The sequence below is a fragment of the Nasonia vitripennis genome, assembly GCF_009193385.2.
Source record: "Nasonia vitripennis strain AsymCx chromosome 1 unlocalized genomic scaffold, Nvit_psr_1.1 chr1_random0014, whole genome shotgun sequence".
NCBI lineage: Eukaryota > Metazoa > Arthropoda > Insecta > Hymenoptera > Pteromalidae > Nasonia > Nasonia vitripennis.
Genome location: NW_022279602.1, coordinates 249,512 through 271,117, shown reverse-complemented (window position 1 = coordinate 271,117; position 21,606 = coordinate 249,512). Strand labels below are relative to the sequence as shown.

The window sequence follows — 21,606 nt, the reverse complement described above, 5'->3', positions numbered from 1 at the left end:
GCTATCTGGGAAAATCGGCTATCTACGAGAAAATAGGTTATCTGTTGGCTATCTAGTAAAACATCGGTTATCTAAGAAAGTATAGGTTATTTATTGCGGATGAGTTAGTGTTAAGTTTGGTCGAGTGTTGAATCGCAGCGCGAGTCTGTAGTCGTACGAATTGTGAAAAACGGGATATCTCTGTAAAATAATAAGTGTAAGTTGTGAGACGAATAAATAAACGTGTGTTGGAAAACAAAGGCAAGGCTTGTCTGACGTGAGGTATTTTATCCCCGAACCTTCCCCTCTCCCAGACCGAGAATGCGTGGCTGAGCTAACGGAGCTATTCCTCGTTCACCGAATCTCGAGATAAGGAGTCGCGAGACTCTGGTGCTCAGTGGTGAGTGCCTGGCGCCCCAGGTTTTGACGGCGAGAATTCGGTGAGGCGGGGCTTTGTGTCCTCTAGTCAGTCGAAGACCGTACGAAAACCCACGTTATAAAGTAACCCACAATATAAAAATATATCGTGTGTGAAACGGCAAGTAGCAACGTTACCTAGCAGAAATAGAGAAGAGAAGAAGCTTCGAAAACCAAAGCCGCCTTTCTGAAGCGTAAGGACAAAGAAGCAAACTGGACTCTGCAGCCGCCCCAGCGCAAGAACGACTGCAAGAAAAGAAGCGAAAATCTGAAGAAGATGAAACCCGACTGGCAGCTCATATAGAACAATACGAAAAAGAATGTAGGGATCAAATAATCCGACAGAAAAGAGCTCAAGAAGAAGCCGAAAGATTAGCCGAAATAACTAAAGCACTTGAAGTACTGAAACCCGATATTCAACGCAGGGTAGAAGCCCAGAGAAAAAGCGACAATCAGCTAGAGGAGGAGGAAGAAAAACAAATAATCGAGAGAGAAATAGAATATGCAAGAAAATTCGAAGAATCCCCCGGCGCACTCAAAAACAACAAATCCGGTAAGCAAAGAAAAATCTACTGGAGAGAACGTCCATGGACAGAGGAAAGTGATAGACTCCCAGACAACAAGGATGAAGGTTCTAAATGGGAGCGTGATTCTTTCAGGAGCGGCCGATTTCCCCAAAGCCGATAGCAGATCAGAACTTCGATTCAACCGACACGGCCAGCAAAATTAGCAGCTCTCCCGTACGCGCGCTAAAATCCAACACGGATACTCCTAGCAGCAACAAAGAAATAGGCAACATCCGAAGGGCAACAGTGCGATCACCTGCAAGCAACCTCAACCCTATGGGCAAGCATTTTAGCCAAAATTCGTCGCGCCAAGAAAACATACAAAGACGAAATGCTAAGAACAGAAAGATGGCTGCCAAGATTATACTCTCAGTACATCCGACACAACGAACTCAAAGGTATCGACATGTCAAACATGTCCGAGCAACAACGCCTCGCCGCATGGCTGAATTTTAGGGAAAAACACCCAAACGAAGAAGACGACAAAGACAAAGAAAAGAATAAGGAATATTATAAATTAGATTAGCGTTAGGTAGTGATTTAGGAGAAGTGATTTTTTTTGAAAGTGCAAAACAAGAGCCAATTAAGTATGAATGAGTAAGTGAAAATTATTTTTTTATGTATTTAGAATGCTATACGCACGAAAAATAAGTATGTACAAATGTGAGAATTTAATCAAAATATAAGCGTAAAAACAACGCAACGGTTGATAAAAAACCGAACCTTTTTTATGTTTATAAACGCGAAGCGCAAAAATACTTTGTTTTCTTAAGCATGGAAAGATGCTCAGCACGATAACAAATTATTTTTTCATATATTCTTATACAACTGTTATGATATCATTTATATATGTGACGAAATCAAAAACAAATACGAAGAGATGTGCCAAAGATACGAGATAAGCGCACACACAAAAATGTAAACCAGGTTAAGCAATCTGAATAAAAACTACGTTATATGCGATACAGAAAAATTGCAATTACACAGCGTATTGACATAAAACCCAAACCCATGCGTAAATAAATATAGCCAGATAAGAAATCCGAAAGTCTATAAGAGAGAAAGAGAGTACTAGGAAGCCACAAGGTACCTAGACAACAACAAATAAAGCAAATAATATTTGTTGTAACACATGCACGGTTTTCGCGTTTTTTTGACCTAAAATTGGCGAAAAAAGTAGTCGTTTTTCGACCAGCGGGCGAAAAAGTACCTTTGCGCCCGCTACACTATTCATTGGCAAATCTTCTAAACTCGCAAGAAATTCAACAAGTGCAGTTTGAAACGCGAAAATCAATACATGCGTTACAAAAAATATGGCGTGCACTAAGAGCTAAGCGGGCTTTTTGACCTCGTGTGGTTGCAGTACTCGTCTGCGGCTCCTAAACGCCCTTGCCTTCTCCTTCCACTCGGCCTAAAAAAGCCCACTTAACGCCATTGGTGCACAATGTACTATTAATCATTCTCTTTAATATATATGTACATTTGTATAATAAATAAAGGTGCCCGAGGCACGGACATGCTTCGCGCCTTCATGTAAATTCCGGATTTAAGCAGGGGGGGGGGCATTGTGACAGTGCACATGCATACATACTACGCACAGTACGCGCGTAACGACACACTTACTCACACATACGCACAGACAACACACACACTTACGCGCGATAAAACGATGATCGAGGCGTCAGGAGCCACACGCGAAGCATAAAGGCAAGGTTAGGCTCATAGAAAGAGAGAGAGAGAGAGAGAGAGAGAGAGAGAGAGAGAGAGAGAGAATTAAGAAAGTAGCGCGACAAGAGAGAGAGAGAGAGAGAGAGAGAGCGCAGGCGGTTGAAGCCATCGGCCAATCTAGAAGCCGACGGGCACGTCCTGCCCAGCGGCGTGGTTCTGCGGCCATCGAGACTAACCAGGGCGAAGTCAGCCCGACCGTCGAGGCGCAGTAGCAAAGCGAAGCCAGCCTGAGCATCCAAATAAAGCAGCGGGGCCACTACGACCAGTATATCCACGTAACCGAGGGCGAGAAAAAAGCGCTGAACACCGACTCAACTAAGCACCGACGGACAGCACGACGATCGAAGCATCACCTCCAGCGCCAGCACATCTACGACATTATACGAGTTTTACCTCTAGCCGGTAGCACGGCTGTTGTCAGCCGCGCGCGACTCTGTATCGTCGCGCGCCTCTACACCGCTTCTCCGCAGGCGTTTTGAGCTTGACTCGAGTGTACGACCTTTCGGCGTTATCGCGTTACTTCACTAACTTTTCTAGTCACTCAACGAAAACGAAATTCGCTAGTTTACTCCATCTAAAATTGGACCAGCCTGCCACTAGACTTATTATTTCTGCCGATCCACCGAGAGAATCTAACTTACAAGTCTAATACACTCGCACTCACTGTACACTCTCGCCAGACTGACGCCTGCTCCAGCTGCGCGCGATGTAAACAACCGCTGTTCGCTATGCGTGCTTCTCGATACACGAATTTATTTTAATGCCTGCCTACTCCTAAGCTCTCACTCGTTACCTGTTGTGCACGGCGGCCGCGAAGATGCCGCCATGTCACCGATCGGTTTCTCTATCTGTTAAAATACTACTCCACGGCTATCCCTCGATGAAGCTAGAGTCGCCGATGGATGTTAGCCGTTGGTGCAATGACGACTCCATGCAATGCAGCCAGGTTACTCGCGTATACAAAATGCACGTCGAGTGAAGTTCTCCACGCACAGGGTTGCTCGACTGCTAACGGCGACGACGATGCCGCGGCTGTATACCGGTCTAATCCTGTCAAGTCCGCGAACGGGAGATAGGAAGGACGGGGTTCGTAACAGCACAACGCGCACACTTGTGAATAGAATAGTTACATATATCAATCTCTTTGATTAGTTACAATAGTCGTGCGCGTCGCGTGAGAGAACGGTGTTCGGCAAAGGAGCCGATGATTCGTCCCTCCCAGAAACCACCTCATCAAGCTGCAGTCAGCGGATTGAACTTCCATTCGATCTGCTTAGTTGCATCTACACTAGCTAATTGCTGGAAGTTAACTTTTTTGAACATGTTGTTCAAACCTACAAAATTCGTACCGTTATCACTATAAATAATACTCGGTCGTCCTTGCCGCGCAATGTGCCTGCGCAAAGCCATAAAAAATGACGCCGTTGATAATGATGTAACTAGTTCTAAGTGCACGGCCCTATATACTCTGCACGTAAATAAGCATATCCATGCCTGTCGCCCACCCTTAAGGTAGACCGGTCTGGCGAAATCTACGCCTACTATTTCGAAAATTACGGCATCTTGTACTCGATTTAACGGCAATGGCGCAGCTTCACAATTCAGAGCTTTCGAATCATGACGACGGCAAACACTACATTTTTTAATCACTAATCTAATGACTTTCCTGCCTCCAATTATCCACAAATTTTCTCTCAAACTAGACATCAAAATTTCAACCCCAGCATCATTTAATTCTACATGTTTTTCATAAATAAGTAAATTAATTAATCTATTGTTTCCCAGTAACAAAATAGGACATCGAAATCTAGAAATCGAGAATCGTATCTTCCTGAAATAAGATTTTTGGTTTTTAATCGTAATAAATCATTATCGTCTTTAGAAGGTTGTAAATGTTTGATTCTATCATTGTCTGCGCTAGCATTGAAAGCCTCGGCTTGTATGCTTTTTAACAATAAATTTTCGGCTTTTTCTCATTTTCTACACGATAATTGCCCTCGAGCGCAATCTTCTTCTGGCCTCTTTACATTATAACTAAATCTATAAACCCATGCTAATATGCGTTTAACTTTTTTATAACTCGAGAACCTTTCAACCCAAGAATTCTTCCCTATACTTAAAAGCGTACTGACTTTTTGAGCTGATTTCTTTAGTTCTTTATTTACTTCTTGCTCGTCGTACTCTGAATTGTTAGCTGGCCAATTTCGAAATTCTAAGCTTAATCACTGCGGCCCCTCCCACTATCTGAAAATTAACAGCTGATTCACCGTACACCCGTGTGATAGTAAATCAGCAGGATTGAGATGGTCTGGTACTCGCCTCTATTGATCTGGTTCTGACAGACTGCGTATTTCTTTTACGCGGTTAGAAACAAACGTGCTCCAATTACTCTCTCGGCGAATCCAGGTTAGGACCGTAGTCGAGTTGCTCCAGAGGTATACGCTCGTAATCTTCCGCGTAAATGATTCTAAAACTACTTGTGTTAATCACGCTCCGATAGTTGCTGCAAGCAACTTTAGCCGCGGTATACTCACTAGTCACACAATTGTCGACGCTAAAGCTATTGATTAATTTAATAATATTTTGTTCGGAAAAATTCAAATCATTATTTGTGTAATGTCCCACGTTTATACTCTTAAATTATATATTTGTACATCCTGCGAACCGGCACCCGTGTGAGCACGTAAAGAGTGATAATAATACAGTCAGCATCTGCCATAAAGGGTGATTAGAACCATCTAGAGTGCGCAGGATATTAATAATTGTAAGTTGTTAAGATAAATCATAAGTACTTTACAATTAATAAATAAATAAGACTAAACTTACTAAATACAACTGTAAAACGACAACATCGTAAGCTAAATATAGCGAATCTCCGTCAACTCTGTAAACCGAACGTCTGTGAAGTGCTCTGGGCCAATAAAAACATAACAATCAATATAAATAAAACCCTTGTGTATTAAATTGATAATAATAACTAAACCTCAATCAGAACAAATAAATTCGAATCAGCTTCGCAGTCACGTCGTGCAGGTAAGAGTACTTTACTTGTGGACTAATCATCAGCATCCACACATGAAACGAGTTGAGCGGACATAACGTAGAGTCCGCAGGATACCGAAGTGTCACAAGCGACTTGCCTGCTACGACAGTAAATACAACGGACACTCACACGTCCGCCAAACGCAGTCTAGGATAGAATACCGTCCGCACGCAAAATACGCGTCCGCGCAGACTAGCAGCGCGGGACATCCTCAATTCCACAGTCCTCGTGTAACTTTAGTAACAGAACAGGCTCTCGAGCCGAAGGCTAGTTCTCGCGAATAAATAATTATTTGTAAGACTCGCGCAGCCCGTCCTACTATCTAGTACGGTCTTTACATTTACATCTAACGACGCCAACATTTTTTTCTAAATGCATGAAAAGCATGGCACTCAGGATAAAAGGACTACTCGTCACACCAAATGCGACTCGACAATGTCTAAAAACAACCTGATTGCCTTGCTTATCTTGCTATACAACGTAGAAAATCTCGTTTATACGAACATCCGCAACGAAAGTCTGTTTCACCTGCTTTTCTCGAATGGACTGCAGTTGTCGCCCGATCTGGTCTTTAATCCCCAGTACGTCTAGTGACCATAAACTTTCAACTACCTGGCAGCTTGCAAATATTGTCCTTGTACCAGGAACTGGATCATTACGAGCATCTGTGAGTGTAAGTCGCGTCGTGTAACAATTCGAAAAATTGTGTACGGATCTGAGTTGGAAGAGAATAGTAAGTAGCTGCTAAAATATCGATTTTCATATACACACACACACACACACACACACACACACAGGGTGGGCCATTTTAATCAAACCAGTCTAATAACTCCTAAATTAAGCCATGAACAGAAAAATTGTTCAGATGAAAGTTGTCCAGGATCAAGGGGGACATCTTTTTGTGCAATTGGTTTTGACCTTGAACTCAAATTTCAAGGTCATTTGAAGGTCAATTTTTTTTTTTAAATAGGGACCCCTATTTTTGATAGCAGATTCGGAAAGAACAGGAAATTTTACGTCCGAAACGTCCGAAAGTCAACATCCTCTAAAAGCTCTGGCAGTCGATCTCTGAGCAATGCCAAATAGCTATTCTGGTTAACATTTTGACCGAAAAAATATGGCCCAATCAGGTAACCAGTAATGATCCCACACCACACCATTAAACTCCATCGGTTTTGATGGTCAATAGACCTGTACCAGTGGGGATTTACAGGTGACCAGTAGTGACTATTGTGCCTATTTAATTGACCATCACTGCGAAATATAGCCTCGTCAGAAAACATAACAAATCTGGATTATTTTGTAATACTCCTAAAGCCCACTGGCAAAAGTTAATACGCATTAGAAAATGGCGTGGCCTCAGCTCATGAACTAATCTTATGTGGTAATCGTGATAGTGGAGATTATTGAGAATTCTCAATGCTGTTCTTCGTGGTATACCGATTTCTCTTTCAATTTGTCGACTACTAATTTGTGGATTGAGATGAACAGCTGCTAAGGCGGATATAACATTAGGATCATTTTCGTTGTATTCGTGGTGTCTGCGTTGACGACGAAGATGTCCACCACGAGCTCTTCGAAGTAATCTGAGTAATGTGTCGTGAGTAGGACGCCTTCTTAGAGGAAAGCGTTCAGCGTAAAGTCGCACCGCCGCTCTGGCATTGTTTTGGGTTTCGCCTAAGATCATTATCATATCAACAATTTCATTGGATTGATAATTGCCCATGTTGAAAATGTTGTTTATAATAAGAAAAACTATTTTATTTACATTCACTCTTTATTAAAATTGAAACTAAACCAAAATAAGAAAGTGACAACAAAAAAGGAGGAATTTTCAAACTGTATAATTTTTAAATTAAATTTGTAACTTCTTATTTTCTTACGTTAAGACATTGTGATTTAAATTGAAGACAGCGTGAGAACAATTGTTACAATTCATATTAGATTAAAGAAATTCAACTTAAAAAAAAACATCTAAACTGGAAGTGATGCACTTTGGCAAATACAATTATTAAAATTTTTTTTAATATTACAAAAGCAAAATGCTGTTTAATATTTTATCTTAAATAATGTATTTTTTAATATCCTACCTTTATTGTTTAACCATTTTTTACGCTTTTAAAACGTTAAACTTTTACTTGACTCTGCTTCGACCGTGAATGAATTGACAACATTGATTTTTAACGTTCCATTTCCCACTCCCATTAAGAACTCAGATATTTAAAATTATCATGTTTACTTCAAAATTTACTTTTGACCACTAAAAATTTGTTAACGAATGTTAAACAAGCATCCTAATGAGAGGCAAGGGGACTCACAGTAAACAAGCACCCCAGTGAGAGGCAATGGGACTCACGTTAAAAAAGCACCCCAAAGGGAACATAATCCTAATACGTCCACGTCGTTGTTCCTGGGTAGCGCTGAAATTAGGGAATTATTTTGTTTTCAAGGTAAATATTTTCATGGTCATTGTCACATTGGGTTTGAATATTCATCATAAAAGTACATTAACTACGATCATTCTATCAGAAAATGCGATTAAATAGCAATTACAGTATTTCTTAACATTTGACCTTGAAATGACCTTGTGAAGGTCATGAATAAAATTTTGAAATACCGTTTCGGACGTAAAATTTCCTGTTTTTTTTCCGAATATGCTATCAAAAATAGGGGTTCCTATTTTAAAAAAAAATTTTACCTTCGAATGACCTTGAAATTTGAGATCAAGGTCAAAACTAATTGCACAAAAAGATGTCCCCCTTGATCCTGGACAACTTTCATCTGAACAATTTTTCTGTTCATGGCTTAATTTAGGAGTTATTAGACTGGTTTGATTAAAATGGCCCACCCTGTATATATATAGTGCATTCACTGTAATTCTAAGTTTCCCCGAAAAATGCATACACGCGCGAAAACAAGAAAAGTTGTGCGTTCCGAGATGCGACGCCGAAGGCTCGATAGTCGAGAGGAGGGGTTCGTGGAAGAAACAGACCGCTCGTCTCGCGTGCTTATGCAGGGACACGATCCGGGCAACCTGGGAATTCCGTGGTATCAATGGGACGTAATTGTGATAAATCCGAGCCCTAGAGTAAACGTAAAAGAGGATTTAGATCGCCTTAGCGTATTGACATCGAGTCCGGAAGGTGTGCGTAACGCGCGACAACAACAGCAACGAGAGCCTATTCGTCCGGAACGAAACAAGTCAGACTCTAGCGTCGGGAGCGCGACTAGACGTCTCTTTGAAACTGGAGAACTCGATGTACACAATCAGTCGCTGAGAGCGTTTTCTAGGGCACCAGGCGCTGAGATAGTGACGACTATGTCATCTGCGACCGTGACGACAACGTCGGTGCTCACGACGATGGCCAGTAATTCGTGCACGCCGGTGTTTTCGACGGAAGGTGCGCCGATAATAGAGCGATGAAGAGGAAGATCACGGATCAGAGGAGAGGGGGCGAATAAGAAATACTTATGGAGGAAAGCAAAACGAACGGAAACGCGTAGCGAGGAACTGAGGAAGAAGAGTATTCCACGAGCAGCCAAACGCGAGCCAAAGCGATCGCGTGGCGAGCGTTCGGAGCGAGAATTCGAGATTTTTAGCGTTAACAGTATGCGATCAGTGTAGAGGGTGATTAGTCTCTAGAGTGCAAACAGAGAGCTAATCGACGTAGCCGTGATTCTTCGCGCGAACGTCGCAAGAAAACGAACGAGAGGATTCAGGTGATCTAAACGTTGAAAGGCTGGGATATCCAATTCTCGGGCGAAGATAAAAAACGATATCCCGAAGAATTTCTCGAGCAGATTGATGAGCGTCGCAAAGGATCGGGTATACGCGAGAGAGATTTGTTAGCTGTGTTGCCGTGTTGTTTGGGAAAACGAGCGCGTATCTGGTACCAAACGAATTGAAAGGAATTCTATTCATGATCGGCGTTTAGTCGAGCGTTTCGGCATCACTTTATGCAAGATTACGATCGCGGGGTGTTAATGGAAGACTTGTACAAGCGGACGCACGGCAAGGGCGAAAAGATTGCAAACTATAGCCAGCTTTATGTACATAGTTTCTCGTTTTAGGCATTTGCCTTCTTATCGGGAGCAAGTAGGCATCGCGCATCGTAAATTGCACCCGAGCTAAAGAGACGCGATAGGCGATAAAGTTATCGAGAATCTTGACGATATCGTGAAGTACGGTCGATTGTACGAGCGCAAGAAGAAAATGAATTCGCGCTACGCTCCGCCGCCACATGCGGATAAAATGCATATGCCGGGGGCAGCTTGTACAGGATCGACGCGAAAGCAGAAGATAGCTACAACGAAGGACGAGGAAGTCGCGGCCGTTGACAGTAATCCGCCGAAAAGTAACGTGGGAGGAAAATAGGGTTAGGAACAGCAGAAGTAAAATAACGAGGCGAATAGTATAGTCGAGGCTAAAGTCGAGACAGGGCAGTCAAAGGCGCCGGCCGGGGAAACGCACGCTGCCGCTGCAGCCGCCAGGAATCGCGGAGACGCGCAAAAGCAGGTATCGTCGACATGGCGTACAAATAACCAGGCGCAGGGCGATATCGGAGGTTGGAATGAACCTCAAGCGCAAGCGAGCGCGCAGCCGCCTCAGCAGACGAAATTCTCGTTAGGTGCGGAGGCTTCAACGGGTGATAAACTGCACGAATTCGTACGCGCGTGCTATACGTGTCAAGGTGTGGGACATCGTGCGTCTCAATGCCCATAAGTCAGGTGTTTCGCGTGCAATCAGAAAGGCTACGTGAGCCGCAGCTGTCCTAATCGTGCGCAGGGCAAGGCGGATACGGGGTAACTAGACGTCCGGCGAACGTACTGCCAAAACTTCGGCAATCAGGGCGTAACGTTTCTAAGTTGGCCGGCTTTTTCAAAATTACGTGCGCGGTTGGGAAACGAGAAGACCGGGAGATCGGAAAAGTAAGTTTAATCCCCCGGAAAAATTCTAATTTGAATAGCGACAGTAGTGACAACGGGATGTTTGTTTTCACAAAACCGTCGAACTAGTCGAGTAGCTTCTCCGGAAAACGGGGCGGCGGCAGAGACAGAAACCGTCGTTGCGTTGAAAGGATCTAAAAAGGGGACCGCCGCGGAAAAGAAATTAAAATCGCGAAGTTTCGGTCAGGTGATTGACGCGAGCGATTCATTACCGACCTGGCGTGATGGCCTTCCTGCGTTATCTACTAAAATTTCTACCAGGGATGTGTCGAGCTGTAATAAGAGAAAACAAATAACGAGAGGAGAAACAAGAAAAAATACATGTTAAAAAATGGTTGAAATGTAGAATGATGAAAACATTGCCATCTTTAAAGAGAATACGAAAGAGTTAAACTGTACAGAAAATGAGGCAGTAGATAAAAAAGGTACCTTCGGTTGTGTATCGGGTCAGTTAAATTGCAGCCAGAGACACGGGATCTTAGAAAGTAGAGTGCAGCGTACGAATGCGCGAATCCAGACCAAAATCTTTGCAAAAAGTGTGTCTAAATTTGAGACCAGAAAACAAATTAGGAACAGTTATTTATGGTTTTCTCTCTCAAAAATCTACCACATAACACTGTACAATGGAAATATAAATGATACACTAGGAACATTACAACAAATTTTTCTAATATTTTTTATGTAAGTATATTCAACAACAAACTAATAAACAAAATTTTTATTTATTGATCTTACATTAAATATATAACAATTTGTTGTTAATGATTACACAACTTTTAGTTTTCTGTGAAATCTTGAACACTTATTGATTTTGTTAATTTTTTTGATACTATTTTTTTTGATGCTCTATAATCATAGCTCACAATTTCAGGATGTTTTTCACAAAGATATTTGTACGCACTTACTAATCTGTTTATCTCTTCTACAGTTAACTGAAACGATCGAATTCCTGGATTAATTTTAGCTAACTTGAACATAGTTGTTGAAAGTTGTTTACGACGATCCATAGGAAACAATGTCCTAAAAAAAAATTTTATAACAGTCATTGTGAATTCAAAAGATTTAATTTTGATTGTGTATTACAAATCAAGTACTTTTTTTAAATACACAGGAAAGATTTGACGCTTTTAAATTTACAAAGAACTAAAGTCATTTTTCAACAGACAGAAGAAAATAGTTAATTGTGGACCAAAGGCGTAAAGTGGTATTTATACCTGGTGTGGAGTTTAAGTATTAGTCCTATTTGTAATATATAGTAAATATTATAATCTTTATTAATATATCGCCAAGTTCAACCAAGTTCAACCAAGTTCAATGTATAACAAACCATAAAACGCGTAGAATAAGTGAGCGAGCTAACGAGTGTGTGAGGGGAACGCACGCAAATAAGTCTTCCCTCCTATGGCATGTGAGTAAATATCACTTGACCGCAAGAGCTGCCGAAACTATGTTATGGTCTCGCGTCTTCCTCTTGCCTTCTGTACTTCAATGTGAGCGGATGTGTTTCACGAGGCTGTTTTCGACCACTTATCACTTGGTCAATATATTATATTATTAACCTCAGTGTTTATTATTTATCCAACCTCTCCAACAAGTCCGAGGCGAATTCGTCTGAGAGCGGAGGCCGAGTACTGCAAACAACACGCAATCAAAAAGACCATTTAGCCCTTGGTGCACACCATAGGATTTTAAAGCACTTACAGATTTTTTAAACTTTCATAATTTGTCAAAAAAACTTAAAGTTCGCAGTTTGAAAAAAACAATTTCATTGGCTTGCAAAAAAGTGTATTGGGAAAAATGATGCTCTAACAGTAGTATATGAGCGGGTATGGAAAGATCACGCCGTGAGCTAAATGAGATAGGGAAGGTACAATAGCCAAATGGGAGCACTTCTTCATATAAACAGAAGCTGATTAGGCCAATTAACATGATTTATATATATATATACACACACACACATTTAAATTCATGTTATAGAGTTACAAGTAAAATGATTTCTAAGGGGTCAAGCTGGGGTTTAAACTTATAAAAAATCAATTTTCAATCAACTTTTTCAATAGGATATTGCCTGTAAAATATTCTCCAGAAACCTGTTTTGCGTCAAAAAATTATGTTACAAAATTATAAACAAATAGAATATAGGTTTGTCTCTATCGGTCTTCCCGAGGCAGGTTGTGTGGCGAGAAAGGAGAGAAAAAACTTCAAGATTTTTTCTCTTTTCTTCTCAACGTTTTGACGGACAATGCCGCCCTCATCAAGAGATTAATGTGAACAAATTTTATAAAATATTTGTTGTATAACAATATATGTACAGTGTGAAGAATAGGACTTAAAATTATGGAGAAGATCGGTACAAATTTTTGCATGGCTTATGTTTGTTTTGTTTTCAGCTGGTGTATAACGTGTGTTAATGCTGTATTTAAAATTTGAGTGTCTTCCTTCTTATTAATACCGTTTTCTTGTAGGTGTATTTGTAGCATTTCGGAAACTAGTCTTTTATTTAAATTGATCTCTCTGTCTTTAATGTGGTAGTTTTTAAAATTGAAAATGTGATTCAGATTGTTAACGTGATCGGAGATTACAGTATTTTTCGATTTTTTGTGTTTATTTTTACGTATACACACATTCCTTTTTGTTTGGCCTACATACGTGGCAGAGCAATCATTACATTTAAGTTTATAGAAAACGTTGTTTTCTAGATCTTTATCTTTCTTGTCTTTGCCTTTTATAATGATGTTTTTCATTTGGCTATTTATTTTCAGTACAGCTTCGATGTTGAGAGTATTGAATGCATGACTGGTCTGCTCGTAAAAATCTTGAATATAGGGTAGGCTTACAATATTGCGTTTTTCATTACTGCTAATCTGTTGCCTTGACAATGTGTTTGATGTTCTTTTTTGTATATATTTGTTAACGAAGGCGAGTGGATGATGATTTTCATGCAGTAATTTTTATTGTTTTGAATGTTCTTTTAGTGAAATTTCTCGTTGGATAATTTTATCGCTCTATCGACAAGATTGTACACCATGGCGATTTTTGAGACATAGGATGTTGTGATGTGTAATTTAAAAATCTACTAGAGAAGGTCGATTTGGTGTACCAATTAGTTACTATTTTATCATTGTCTTTAATCAACAGAACATCTAGAAAACTTACGGAGTTATCGATCTCTATTGTTGTAAGAATTGAATGTTTTTAAAATTTCGTCGACTTTGTCATTCAGCACATATTTAATAATGTCGACGATATGTAGGACGAAAATTGGATCCAAAAAATAAACTTCATGACACAAAAACAATCGAATATATAAAAAACATAGAAAACTTGATTACTTACAATAACTTACCGGATAAAACAACCAATGACATACGAAATATACTGATAAAAAAAATCACAAAACTAAATACACAAAAATAGAAGAAACAATTTTAAGGAAAAAATCACAAGACACTAATTATTTTACTAAAAACAACAAAAACATCATGTTCACTTTAGCCGATAAAGGCAATGTGACCGTTGCGATGCTAAGATCCGATTACATTGAAAAAATGGAACTACAATTGTCAAACAAAAATACATACACTGAAATAGCGATAAATCCATTATCAAAAATCCAGAAAAAAGTAAAAAAATGTATGAACAATTGGAACACTAACGACTTTTTTGAAAAAAAATACAGTAAATTTAAACTGACACAAACAAACACCACCTTGCCAAAATGTTGTGGACTACCTAAAATTCACAAAAAAAAATTCGCTTTACGACCTATAATCTCAACAATAGGCTTCCCTGCGTATTTTTTATCGAAAAGCCTTCTTAGAATATTACAAAATAGCATTAAAAAACCTGACTCATACGTAGAAAACAGCTATGATTTCATAGAAAAAATAAAACACATAGTAGTCCCACCGAACCAGCGCTTACTCAGCCTCGATGTAAAACCACTCTATACCAACATTGACCAATCATTAGTCAAGAAGAGCATCGAAAAAAGATATATACAAATTGTACAGAAATCCGAAATACCTCTCAGTGAAATTTTGTTAGCTTGTGAATTACTTATGGAGAATACGTTTTTTCAATTTAATGGTAAATTTTATAAACATCTGTTCGGCACACCAATGGGCTCTCCAATCTCGGGTTTCTTCGCTGAAATTGTCATGGATGATCACAAAACGGATTGCCTATCTAAACTATCGTTCAAACCAACATTCTTTTATCGATATGTTGACGACATTGTTACATGTGTGCCGAGTGACAAAGTCGACGAAATTTTAAAAACATTCAATTCTTACAACAATAGATTACAATTTACCCACGAGACTGAGATCGATAACTCCTTAAGTTTTCTAGATGTTCTATTGTTTAAAGACAATGATAAAATTGTAACTGATTGGTACACCAAACCAACCGTCTCTGGCAGATTTTTAAATATACACCAGCTGAAAACGAAACAAACATAAGCCAGGCTCCGACATCAATAGCGGAAGAAATTGTCAACACGGCCGCTCGACTCTCTTCTCACTGCTCCGCACTATATAAATACAACGAAAATCTCGACTCGCGTGAATTAGAATCGAACAACTGAGAGAGCAACACTGTTCACCTACGTTACCCCCGCCGCGCGGCGGGGAAGCGCCTTCTCGACAACACTTTCTACCGATCTTCTCCATAATTGTAAGTCCTATTCTTCACACTGTACATATATTGTTATACAACAAGTTTTTAATAACATTTTTTCAGATCAGTCTCCTGACGAGGGCGGCATTGTCCGTCGAAACATTGAGAAGAAAAGAGAAAATGTTTTAAAGTTCTTTCTCTCCTTTTTCACCACACAACCTGCCTCGGGAAGACCGATAGAGACAAACCAATATTCTTGATCACCACCGAGGGACAACATCTGATAGAGAAAAAACCACTTTGTCTAAAAATATTTTATTATAAACAAATAACTGAAACCGTAGTAAATTCAGAATATTCATACATTAATAGTCTATTTTGCGTTTTAATTTACCAGCTGTAATCCAGTATATTTATACATTAATAGTCTATTTTGCGTTTTAATTTACCAGCTGTTAAAAATATTGAGTAAATAAATTTATAAGCTTGTATTTACAAGAAATTTCCCGTTTCTGAAACTCTTTGCAAACAATTTTTGATGTTTAGTTATAAACTAATTACTGTGGGTATGAAAATAACAATTTTTTATAAAATCATAATTTCTTATATATCGATTTATCAAAATAATATAAATAATGTAAATTTGAAATTAAAATTAAATAGTAGTTCTATAATTTAATTTGAAAAAAAGTTAAAAAATTCTATCGAATTCATATTGCCGCGCGAACGCGCCGTGCCGAAGTACGCCGTGACGTAGAAACAGAAAATAACTGTTTTATCAATCTAGTATAATTTTCTATAGCAGCTATTTCTTCCGCTGCTGTGCCGTTGACAGTGAATATGTTTGTTTGCTGTTCCAACCTGTCAGTAGTGTTGATAGTCTATACAAACCACCAGAAAATTTTCATCTTACTAAAAAGATCATATAAGTATATTAGATTAGTACTCTCGCATATCTCAAGAAGTTATGCTTTGTGTGTTCATCTTTTTTTTTTTTGGTTAACCTATATAAGTTATTTATTTTGTGCCTGAAAATATTTGTATGATAACTATTTTCAATCCATAAGTTCGAATTCAGATACTTGTAAAATAAATGAACGTAGAAAATTATTATTGAATATACATGTAATTAAACAATTAATCAATTCAATGTACGCGAAGCGTACATGTTGTTGTAGTTGTTGTTGTGCGGACACATAAAAGTGTCCGCATAACAACCATTGTGCTAAAGCAATCATCACTCTCTGTCCACACAAGTCACGTTGTATGTTTCTACATTTAAGGGGACACAACATCTTTAAACTCTGAAAAAAGAATCATCAGTAAAAATTACAAAATTAAAGTAAATCATTTTAAAATTTTTATTGTGATATTTAATATAAATACCTTTAACTTTACCGTGTGTAACGGGGTGTAAATCCGATCAACGAATAACGCGCTAAACGAATGGATCGCATTCCTTCGATGCGGCGGAGGACTCCTCTACGCCCGCGAAACACCTCCGTTGCATACAGCTGTGTCAGCTGCTTTTGTGTTGCTGGGTCAACGCGCCGCCTGACGCGTTCTCGGCTGCTCAACTGCATTAGATACTAATAAATAACGCCCGCGGAGGCGGCGTTATTCGCAGGAAGGAACAGGAATCGGAAGTAAACAAGCGAGGTTGAGAAATGACGAAAAAGCACGTAAAATAATAAGACTAGGTTATATTTCACTAGCGCGTCAAAACCGTGAATTTACAAATATGAAAATAATAATAATTCGCGAGTCGCCAACAACTTTGCGACTCGCCGCGACGCTAGAATAATCGCGCCAGATCACCCTCGCGCGGGTGATATACACTCTCATGCACACAATCACATTCACTGCGCGTCACACAAACCTTCTCGATCTCGTCGCCGACGCTCCTGATCCCGGACTTTCCTGTGGCTTTGGCTGCTCGCCTTTCGCCACCTGTACCAACTGTCGCGTCCTGGTGGGCATAACTGATGCATTGGCGTCAGTTGACTGCATGTGATTGAAAGTTGCTCAGATTGCATTATACATATCGTCAATGGTATCTGGATGACTTCTAATATTTACCATAGAAAGTCGACAACTTGTCAATCACTTTTGCAGAGTGCCTTCCTCTTCCGCCAATAAGCTTGTTGTCTGGAAGCTTCTTCCGAGAGAAAGATTTCACTAGCTTTCGAAGGCGAGTACCCATCCTCTTCTGCACATGTTGGATGCACTCCTTTTTCTCCATCGACAATTCTTCGCCATTAGGCTTACTCTCATTTACAGTCTTGTACACTTTGCAGTCTCCATCTTTAATGTAGCGATGGTATTTGACACCATACTCCTCTTCTGAGCATTGAAAAATCTCACAGATGCCATCCACTTCCATCTTACGTGCACTACCTTTGTTTGCAGTGCAGTCTGGTTCGTGCTTTTCATACCATTCTTCATATTCTGCAGTCTGTAAACGGTTCTCCCACGCTGAGCGTGCCTTGCAGAAGCTATTTTTTATAGCAACATCCAGAACCTTGCTTGTGTAATGTCCCACGATGCTTGCAAATCTTTCCAACGACGAAAAGCCCTTTTTTCTCCACGAACCATCTCCAGAAATGTTAAATCCGGGTGCATTAGTCTCTGTAGCGGCTTTTTCTTCTATCACTGCAGTCTTCATGGAGTTCTTGGCTACTTTTTTCACACACTTCACTGAATTGTTCGTTGATTAAATCATATGCAGACTGAGCCATGGGTTTCAGCAGTCCATCAACCCACAAAATGTTGATAGAACAGCGTGTCCAAGTCCAAGAGCACGAAATGTAACCACTGCTCTTCTGTTGTTCTCCCAAGCATGGTTCTTGACGCCAACTTTTCTGAGTGAGTTGATAGCTGCCAGCTCAATGGATACTACTTCAATCTTGAATCCGAATCCTTGAGCTTCGGATTCGCCAAATTAAACTTTGCCATAGCATTGGTTGCAAATCAAAAGTTCCTCGAGCGCAGGAAATAGAATGTTGATATCAATCAATCTTTTCTGAACCTCAGAGGTTCCTTTCGCTGCTAGAGTGAACTTGAAAGTCTTGACTTGTTGGCAGGTTTATCTTCACTTGTTACTCCTAGAAATCTTCTTGGACACTTCTTGCCTCTTTCTCGAGAGTACTTATTGTCTGGATAGGTACTCGTAAACCTTCCCTTGGCATCTCGATGATCACACATATTTTTAAAATCACTAAACTTTACACTTTTTTAAAAAACTTCACTGCTCTGCTTTTAGACACACTTCTTTTATTTTCTTTTTATGGTTGTGACGAGACACGAGTCTGGCACATGTAAATACGTAACGCGCGCGTGCAACGAACAAAAGGCGAGTCCGCACGACGCGGATTGAGCACGCGCGCGCATATCCGCAAGGCGAGTCCGCACGAGCGCGGAGCGTGGCAGCCAGAGAGCGACTCAGCAGCGACGCGCCAGGCGGCGCGCCGTGAACGCACCTATACCCATCCGCGCCGCGCGCCTTTAAGAGGCGGATCGCGCGGCGCAACGGGCAGTTCTACTCGAGCTTCACTCCGGGTAGTATCGTGCGCACACGTTACTACAAGGAAAAGCGAGAGATAGACCTACGCCGACGAAATCGTCTCGTGAGCCCACGTGACGATTTGGTATACGAACCGAAACCCGAAACTCCGAATTGCCATCGTGAGCACACGAGGCAACCCGGAACATCCGAACTACACCGAGGCTCGTCTACGTGAGCACACGTGGGCGACACCCGGTGCCACCGTAAAATCCTAACCTACATTCCGACATATTGCTGCCTCCCTCTACCACTGTGAGCCCACAGGGTTGAGGGAGTAATAATAGTTCCGCCGGCGATTCGCCCGGTCGTGCGCTCACGTCCTGGTGAATCTAAGGTTAATTCCTAACCTCCAAAGCCAGCCTTACGCCGACATTTCACGACTCGCTTTATCTCTGTGTGCACACAGGATAAAGAGAAGAACGAGACGAGCGACGAAGATTTGTGAAGCTGTGCGCTCACGACCCCACAAATCCGAGGGATAACCTCAAAACACCGTGACACTATCCCGGCCATTCCGAAATCCGCCACCGACCCGTTATACCGCCACCGAACCGATACACCGCAGCCCCGTCCGCAGAATCATTATTGTAACGAAATCACATATATATGCTTGTAAATTGTTAACCGCGTTAGTTTAAACAATTCTACTTGTAAAGGCGAAGTATTTTTAATGAGACGCATAGTTGATTTCTGTTTCAGCCGGAATTTAACAACTGATTCCAAATGCTATTGTTTTACTAGGAAATATATTTTGTTATTGTTAAGAATATAAAAACAGACTCTTTTTTGCTCCTTCCCCCTATCCAGATCCTGGAACCGACTGACTACCCAGTCTCTTGGGGAGAGATAAACCGTTACATGGTTATCAGCAATAAGCTATAACCCCAAAAACACTACAAACACTACTTAGATTAATTCGGACTTGGTTGAAGGGCGCGAGAGCGACAACACGTGTCTCGAGCGAGACCGACAGTTATGATAGTTTGGAGCGGGAAGAAGGTGAGAAAAAACAAAAAGCAAGCAAAAAAGGAGGAAAGATAAAGTGTAAGAAGAAGTGTGTGAAAGAAGCAAGAAGAAAAAGTGAATAGGAAAAGAAAAAGAGAGGAAGAACAGGAAAGAGGGCACAAAAGGTTAGAAAGAGACGAGTGTCATGGCGGACGGTAAACCGAAAGGAGCGGGAAACAGCGGAGAGAAGAGTGCGGCGAGCAAAGATAAGGAGGAGAAGAAAAAAGTATTAACAAGGCAGTCAACTTTAGAAGGCTTAGTAAAAGGAAGAAAAGTGACGTTCAAAGACGAGGCGGAAGTGAAGAAAGTGTGGGATGAATTAGGAGCAATGAAAGAACAGAACAAGAAAATGAAGGAGAAAATCGCGAAAGAAGGATAGGAAAGAGATATAGAGATGAGGAAAATAGAAAGTGCAGTGAGAGAGCTGAAAGAAGAATTGAAAAGTGGAAAAGAAAAGATGGAGGCCATGGAAGAGAAGGTGGAAAGTTTGGAGAGCACGGTAGCGGAGCTGAACGAGAGGCTAACGGCGGCAACGGAGAGGCAGGCGGAGACATCAGCCGAGACGGGAGAGGAGCGGTTCGACGCCGGAGCAACAGAGGGCGCGAGAGGCTCCACTTGGAGCTTAAGGAGCGGGACGAGCATGCGGTCGATGCGCAGCGGCAGAAGCACAGCACGAAGCGGCAACAGCTGGGGCAGCGATGCGTCAGATGCGTTCTCAGGGAGAGAGGTGAGTCTGATGAAGAAGATGTTATATGATAAGGATAGGGCGGAAAGAGCATGCAACATCGTAGTGAAAGGATTGGCCGAGCACATGGTAGAAGTAGAAAGGTTGATAGGAAAGAAAGATGAGGTGAAGGATTGGGTAGAAAAATTAATAGAGGAAAAATTAGGAACAGAAGTAAAGGTAGAGCCAGCGAGAATAGGAGGGAGAAGTAGGGTAGATAGAGTCGTAATTGCTAAATTAAGAAGCGAAGAGGAGAAGAGAAAAGTGATGAAGAATAAGAGCAAGCTAAGAGGGACGAACATTTATATAGAGCATGATTTAAGTTATGAGGAAAGGAGAAAGCAGGAGGAAATTAAGAGATGGTGCATGGAAAAGAAAAGGAAGGGATGGAATATAAGAATAGGAATAGGTAGGGTAGCAATCGACGGGCAGTGAATAGGTGGGAGGAAGAAGATAGCTTAAAAGAGATAGAAGCTGAAGACAACAAAAGACAGGAGAAAGTAACAAAGCAATTAGAGTGGATGAGGGAAAATAGAAAGGAAAATAGGTCGGTGGTAACAGAAGGAGAAATAGGAGGAGAAAAAGTGGACGGAGAAGAAAATTTCGAGTAGGCCAGAAATGGAGATCGGAACAGGAGAGGGAGGAAAGGAAGGTAGAAAGAAGAGAAAAAGTTTTTACAAGTAAGCAGAAAGAAAATAAAGGGAAGGAAAAATGGAAAAAAAGGGAAGAGGAGAAGAGTAAGGGAGGGACAGGAGAGGCAAACACAAAGAAGCTACTGTTCTGGAATATTGCAGGGTTATGGAATAAGGACATGGATTTTTGGAGATACATCAAAGGGAAAGACTTCGTAAGTCTGTCAGAAACATGGGTGGAAAGAAAAGATATAGATAAAGTAAGAGATTTATTACCAAAGGAGTTCGAATGGGAAATAGTAGAGGCAAAGAGGACACAAAAAAGAGGAAGAGCAGCAGGGGGTTTTATTATAGGAATCAAGAGAAAGTGGAGCAAGGAG

At 40.8% G+C, this 21,606-nt stretch overlaps 1 protein-coding gene across 13 annotated transcripts in view; it reads right to left on the bottom strand.

Moving 5' to 3' along the window:
• Positions 1 to 11,383: 11,383 nt before the first annotated feature.
• LOC100116230 (dimethyladenosine transferase 1, mitochondrial) overlaps positions 11,384 to 21,606 on the bottom strand; it is a 141,509-nt gene continuing 131,286 nt past the window's right edge. For all 13 annotated transcript variants that reach the window (XM_032601439.1, XM_031921622.2, XM_031921625.2 and 10 more), the window contains one exon: positions 11,384 to 11,700. In XM_032601439.1, the coding sequence (XP_032457330.1) occupies positions 11,457 to 11,700 (244 nt within the window). In that variant the 3' untranslated portion in view covers positions 11,384 to 11,456. The remainder of the gene's footprint in view (positions 11,701 to 21,606) is intronic.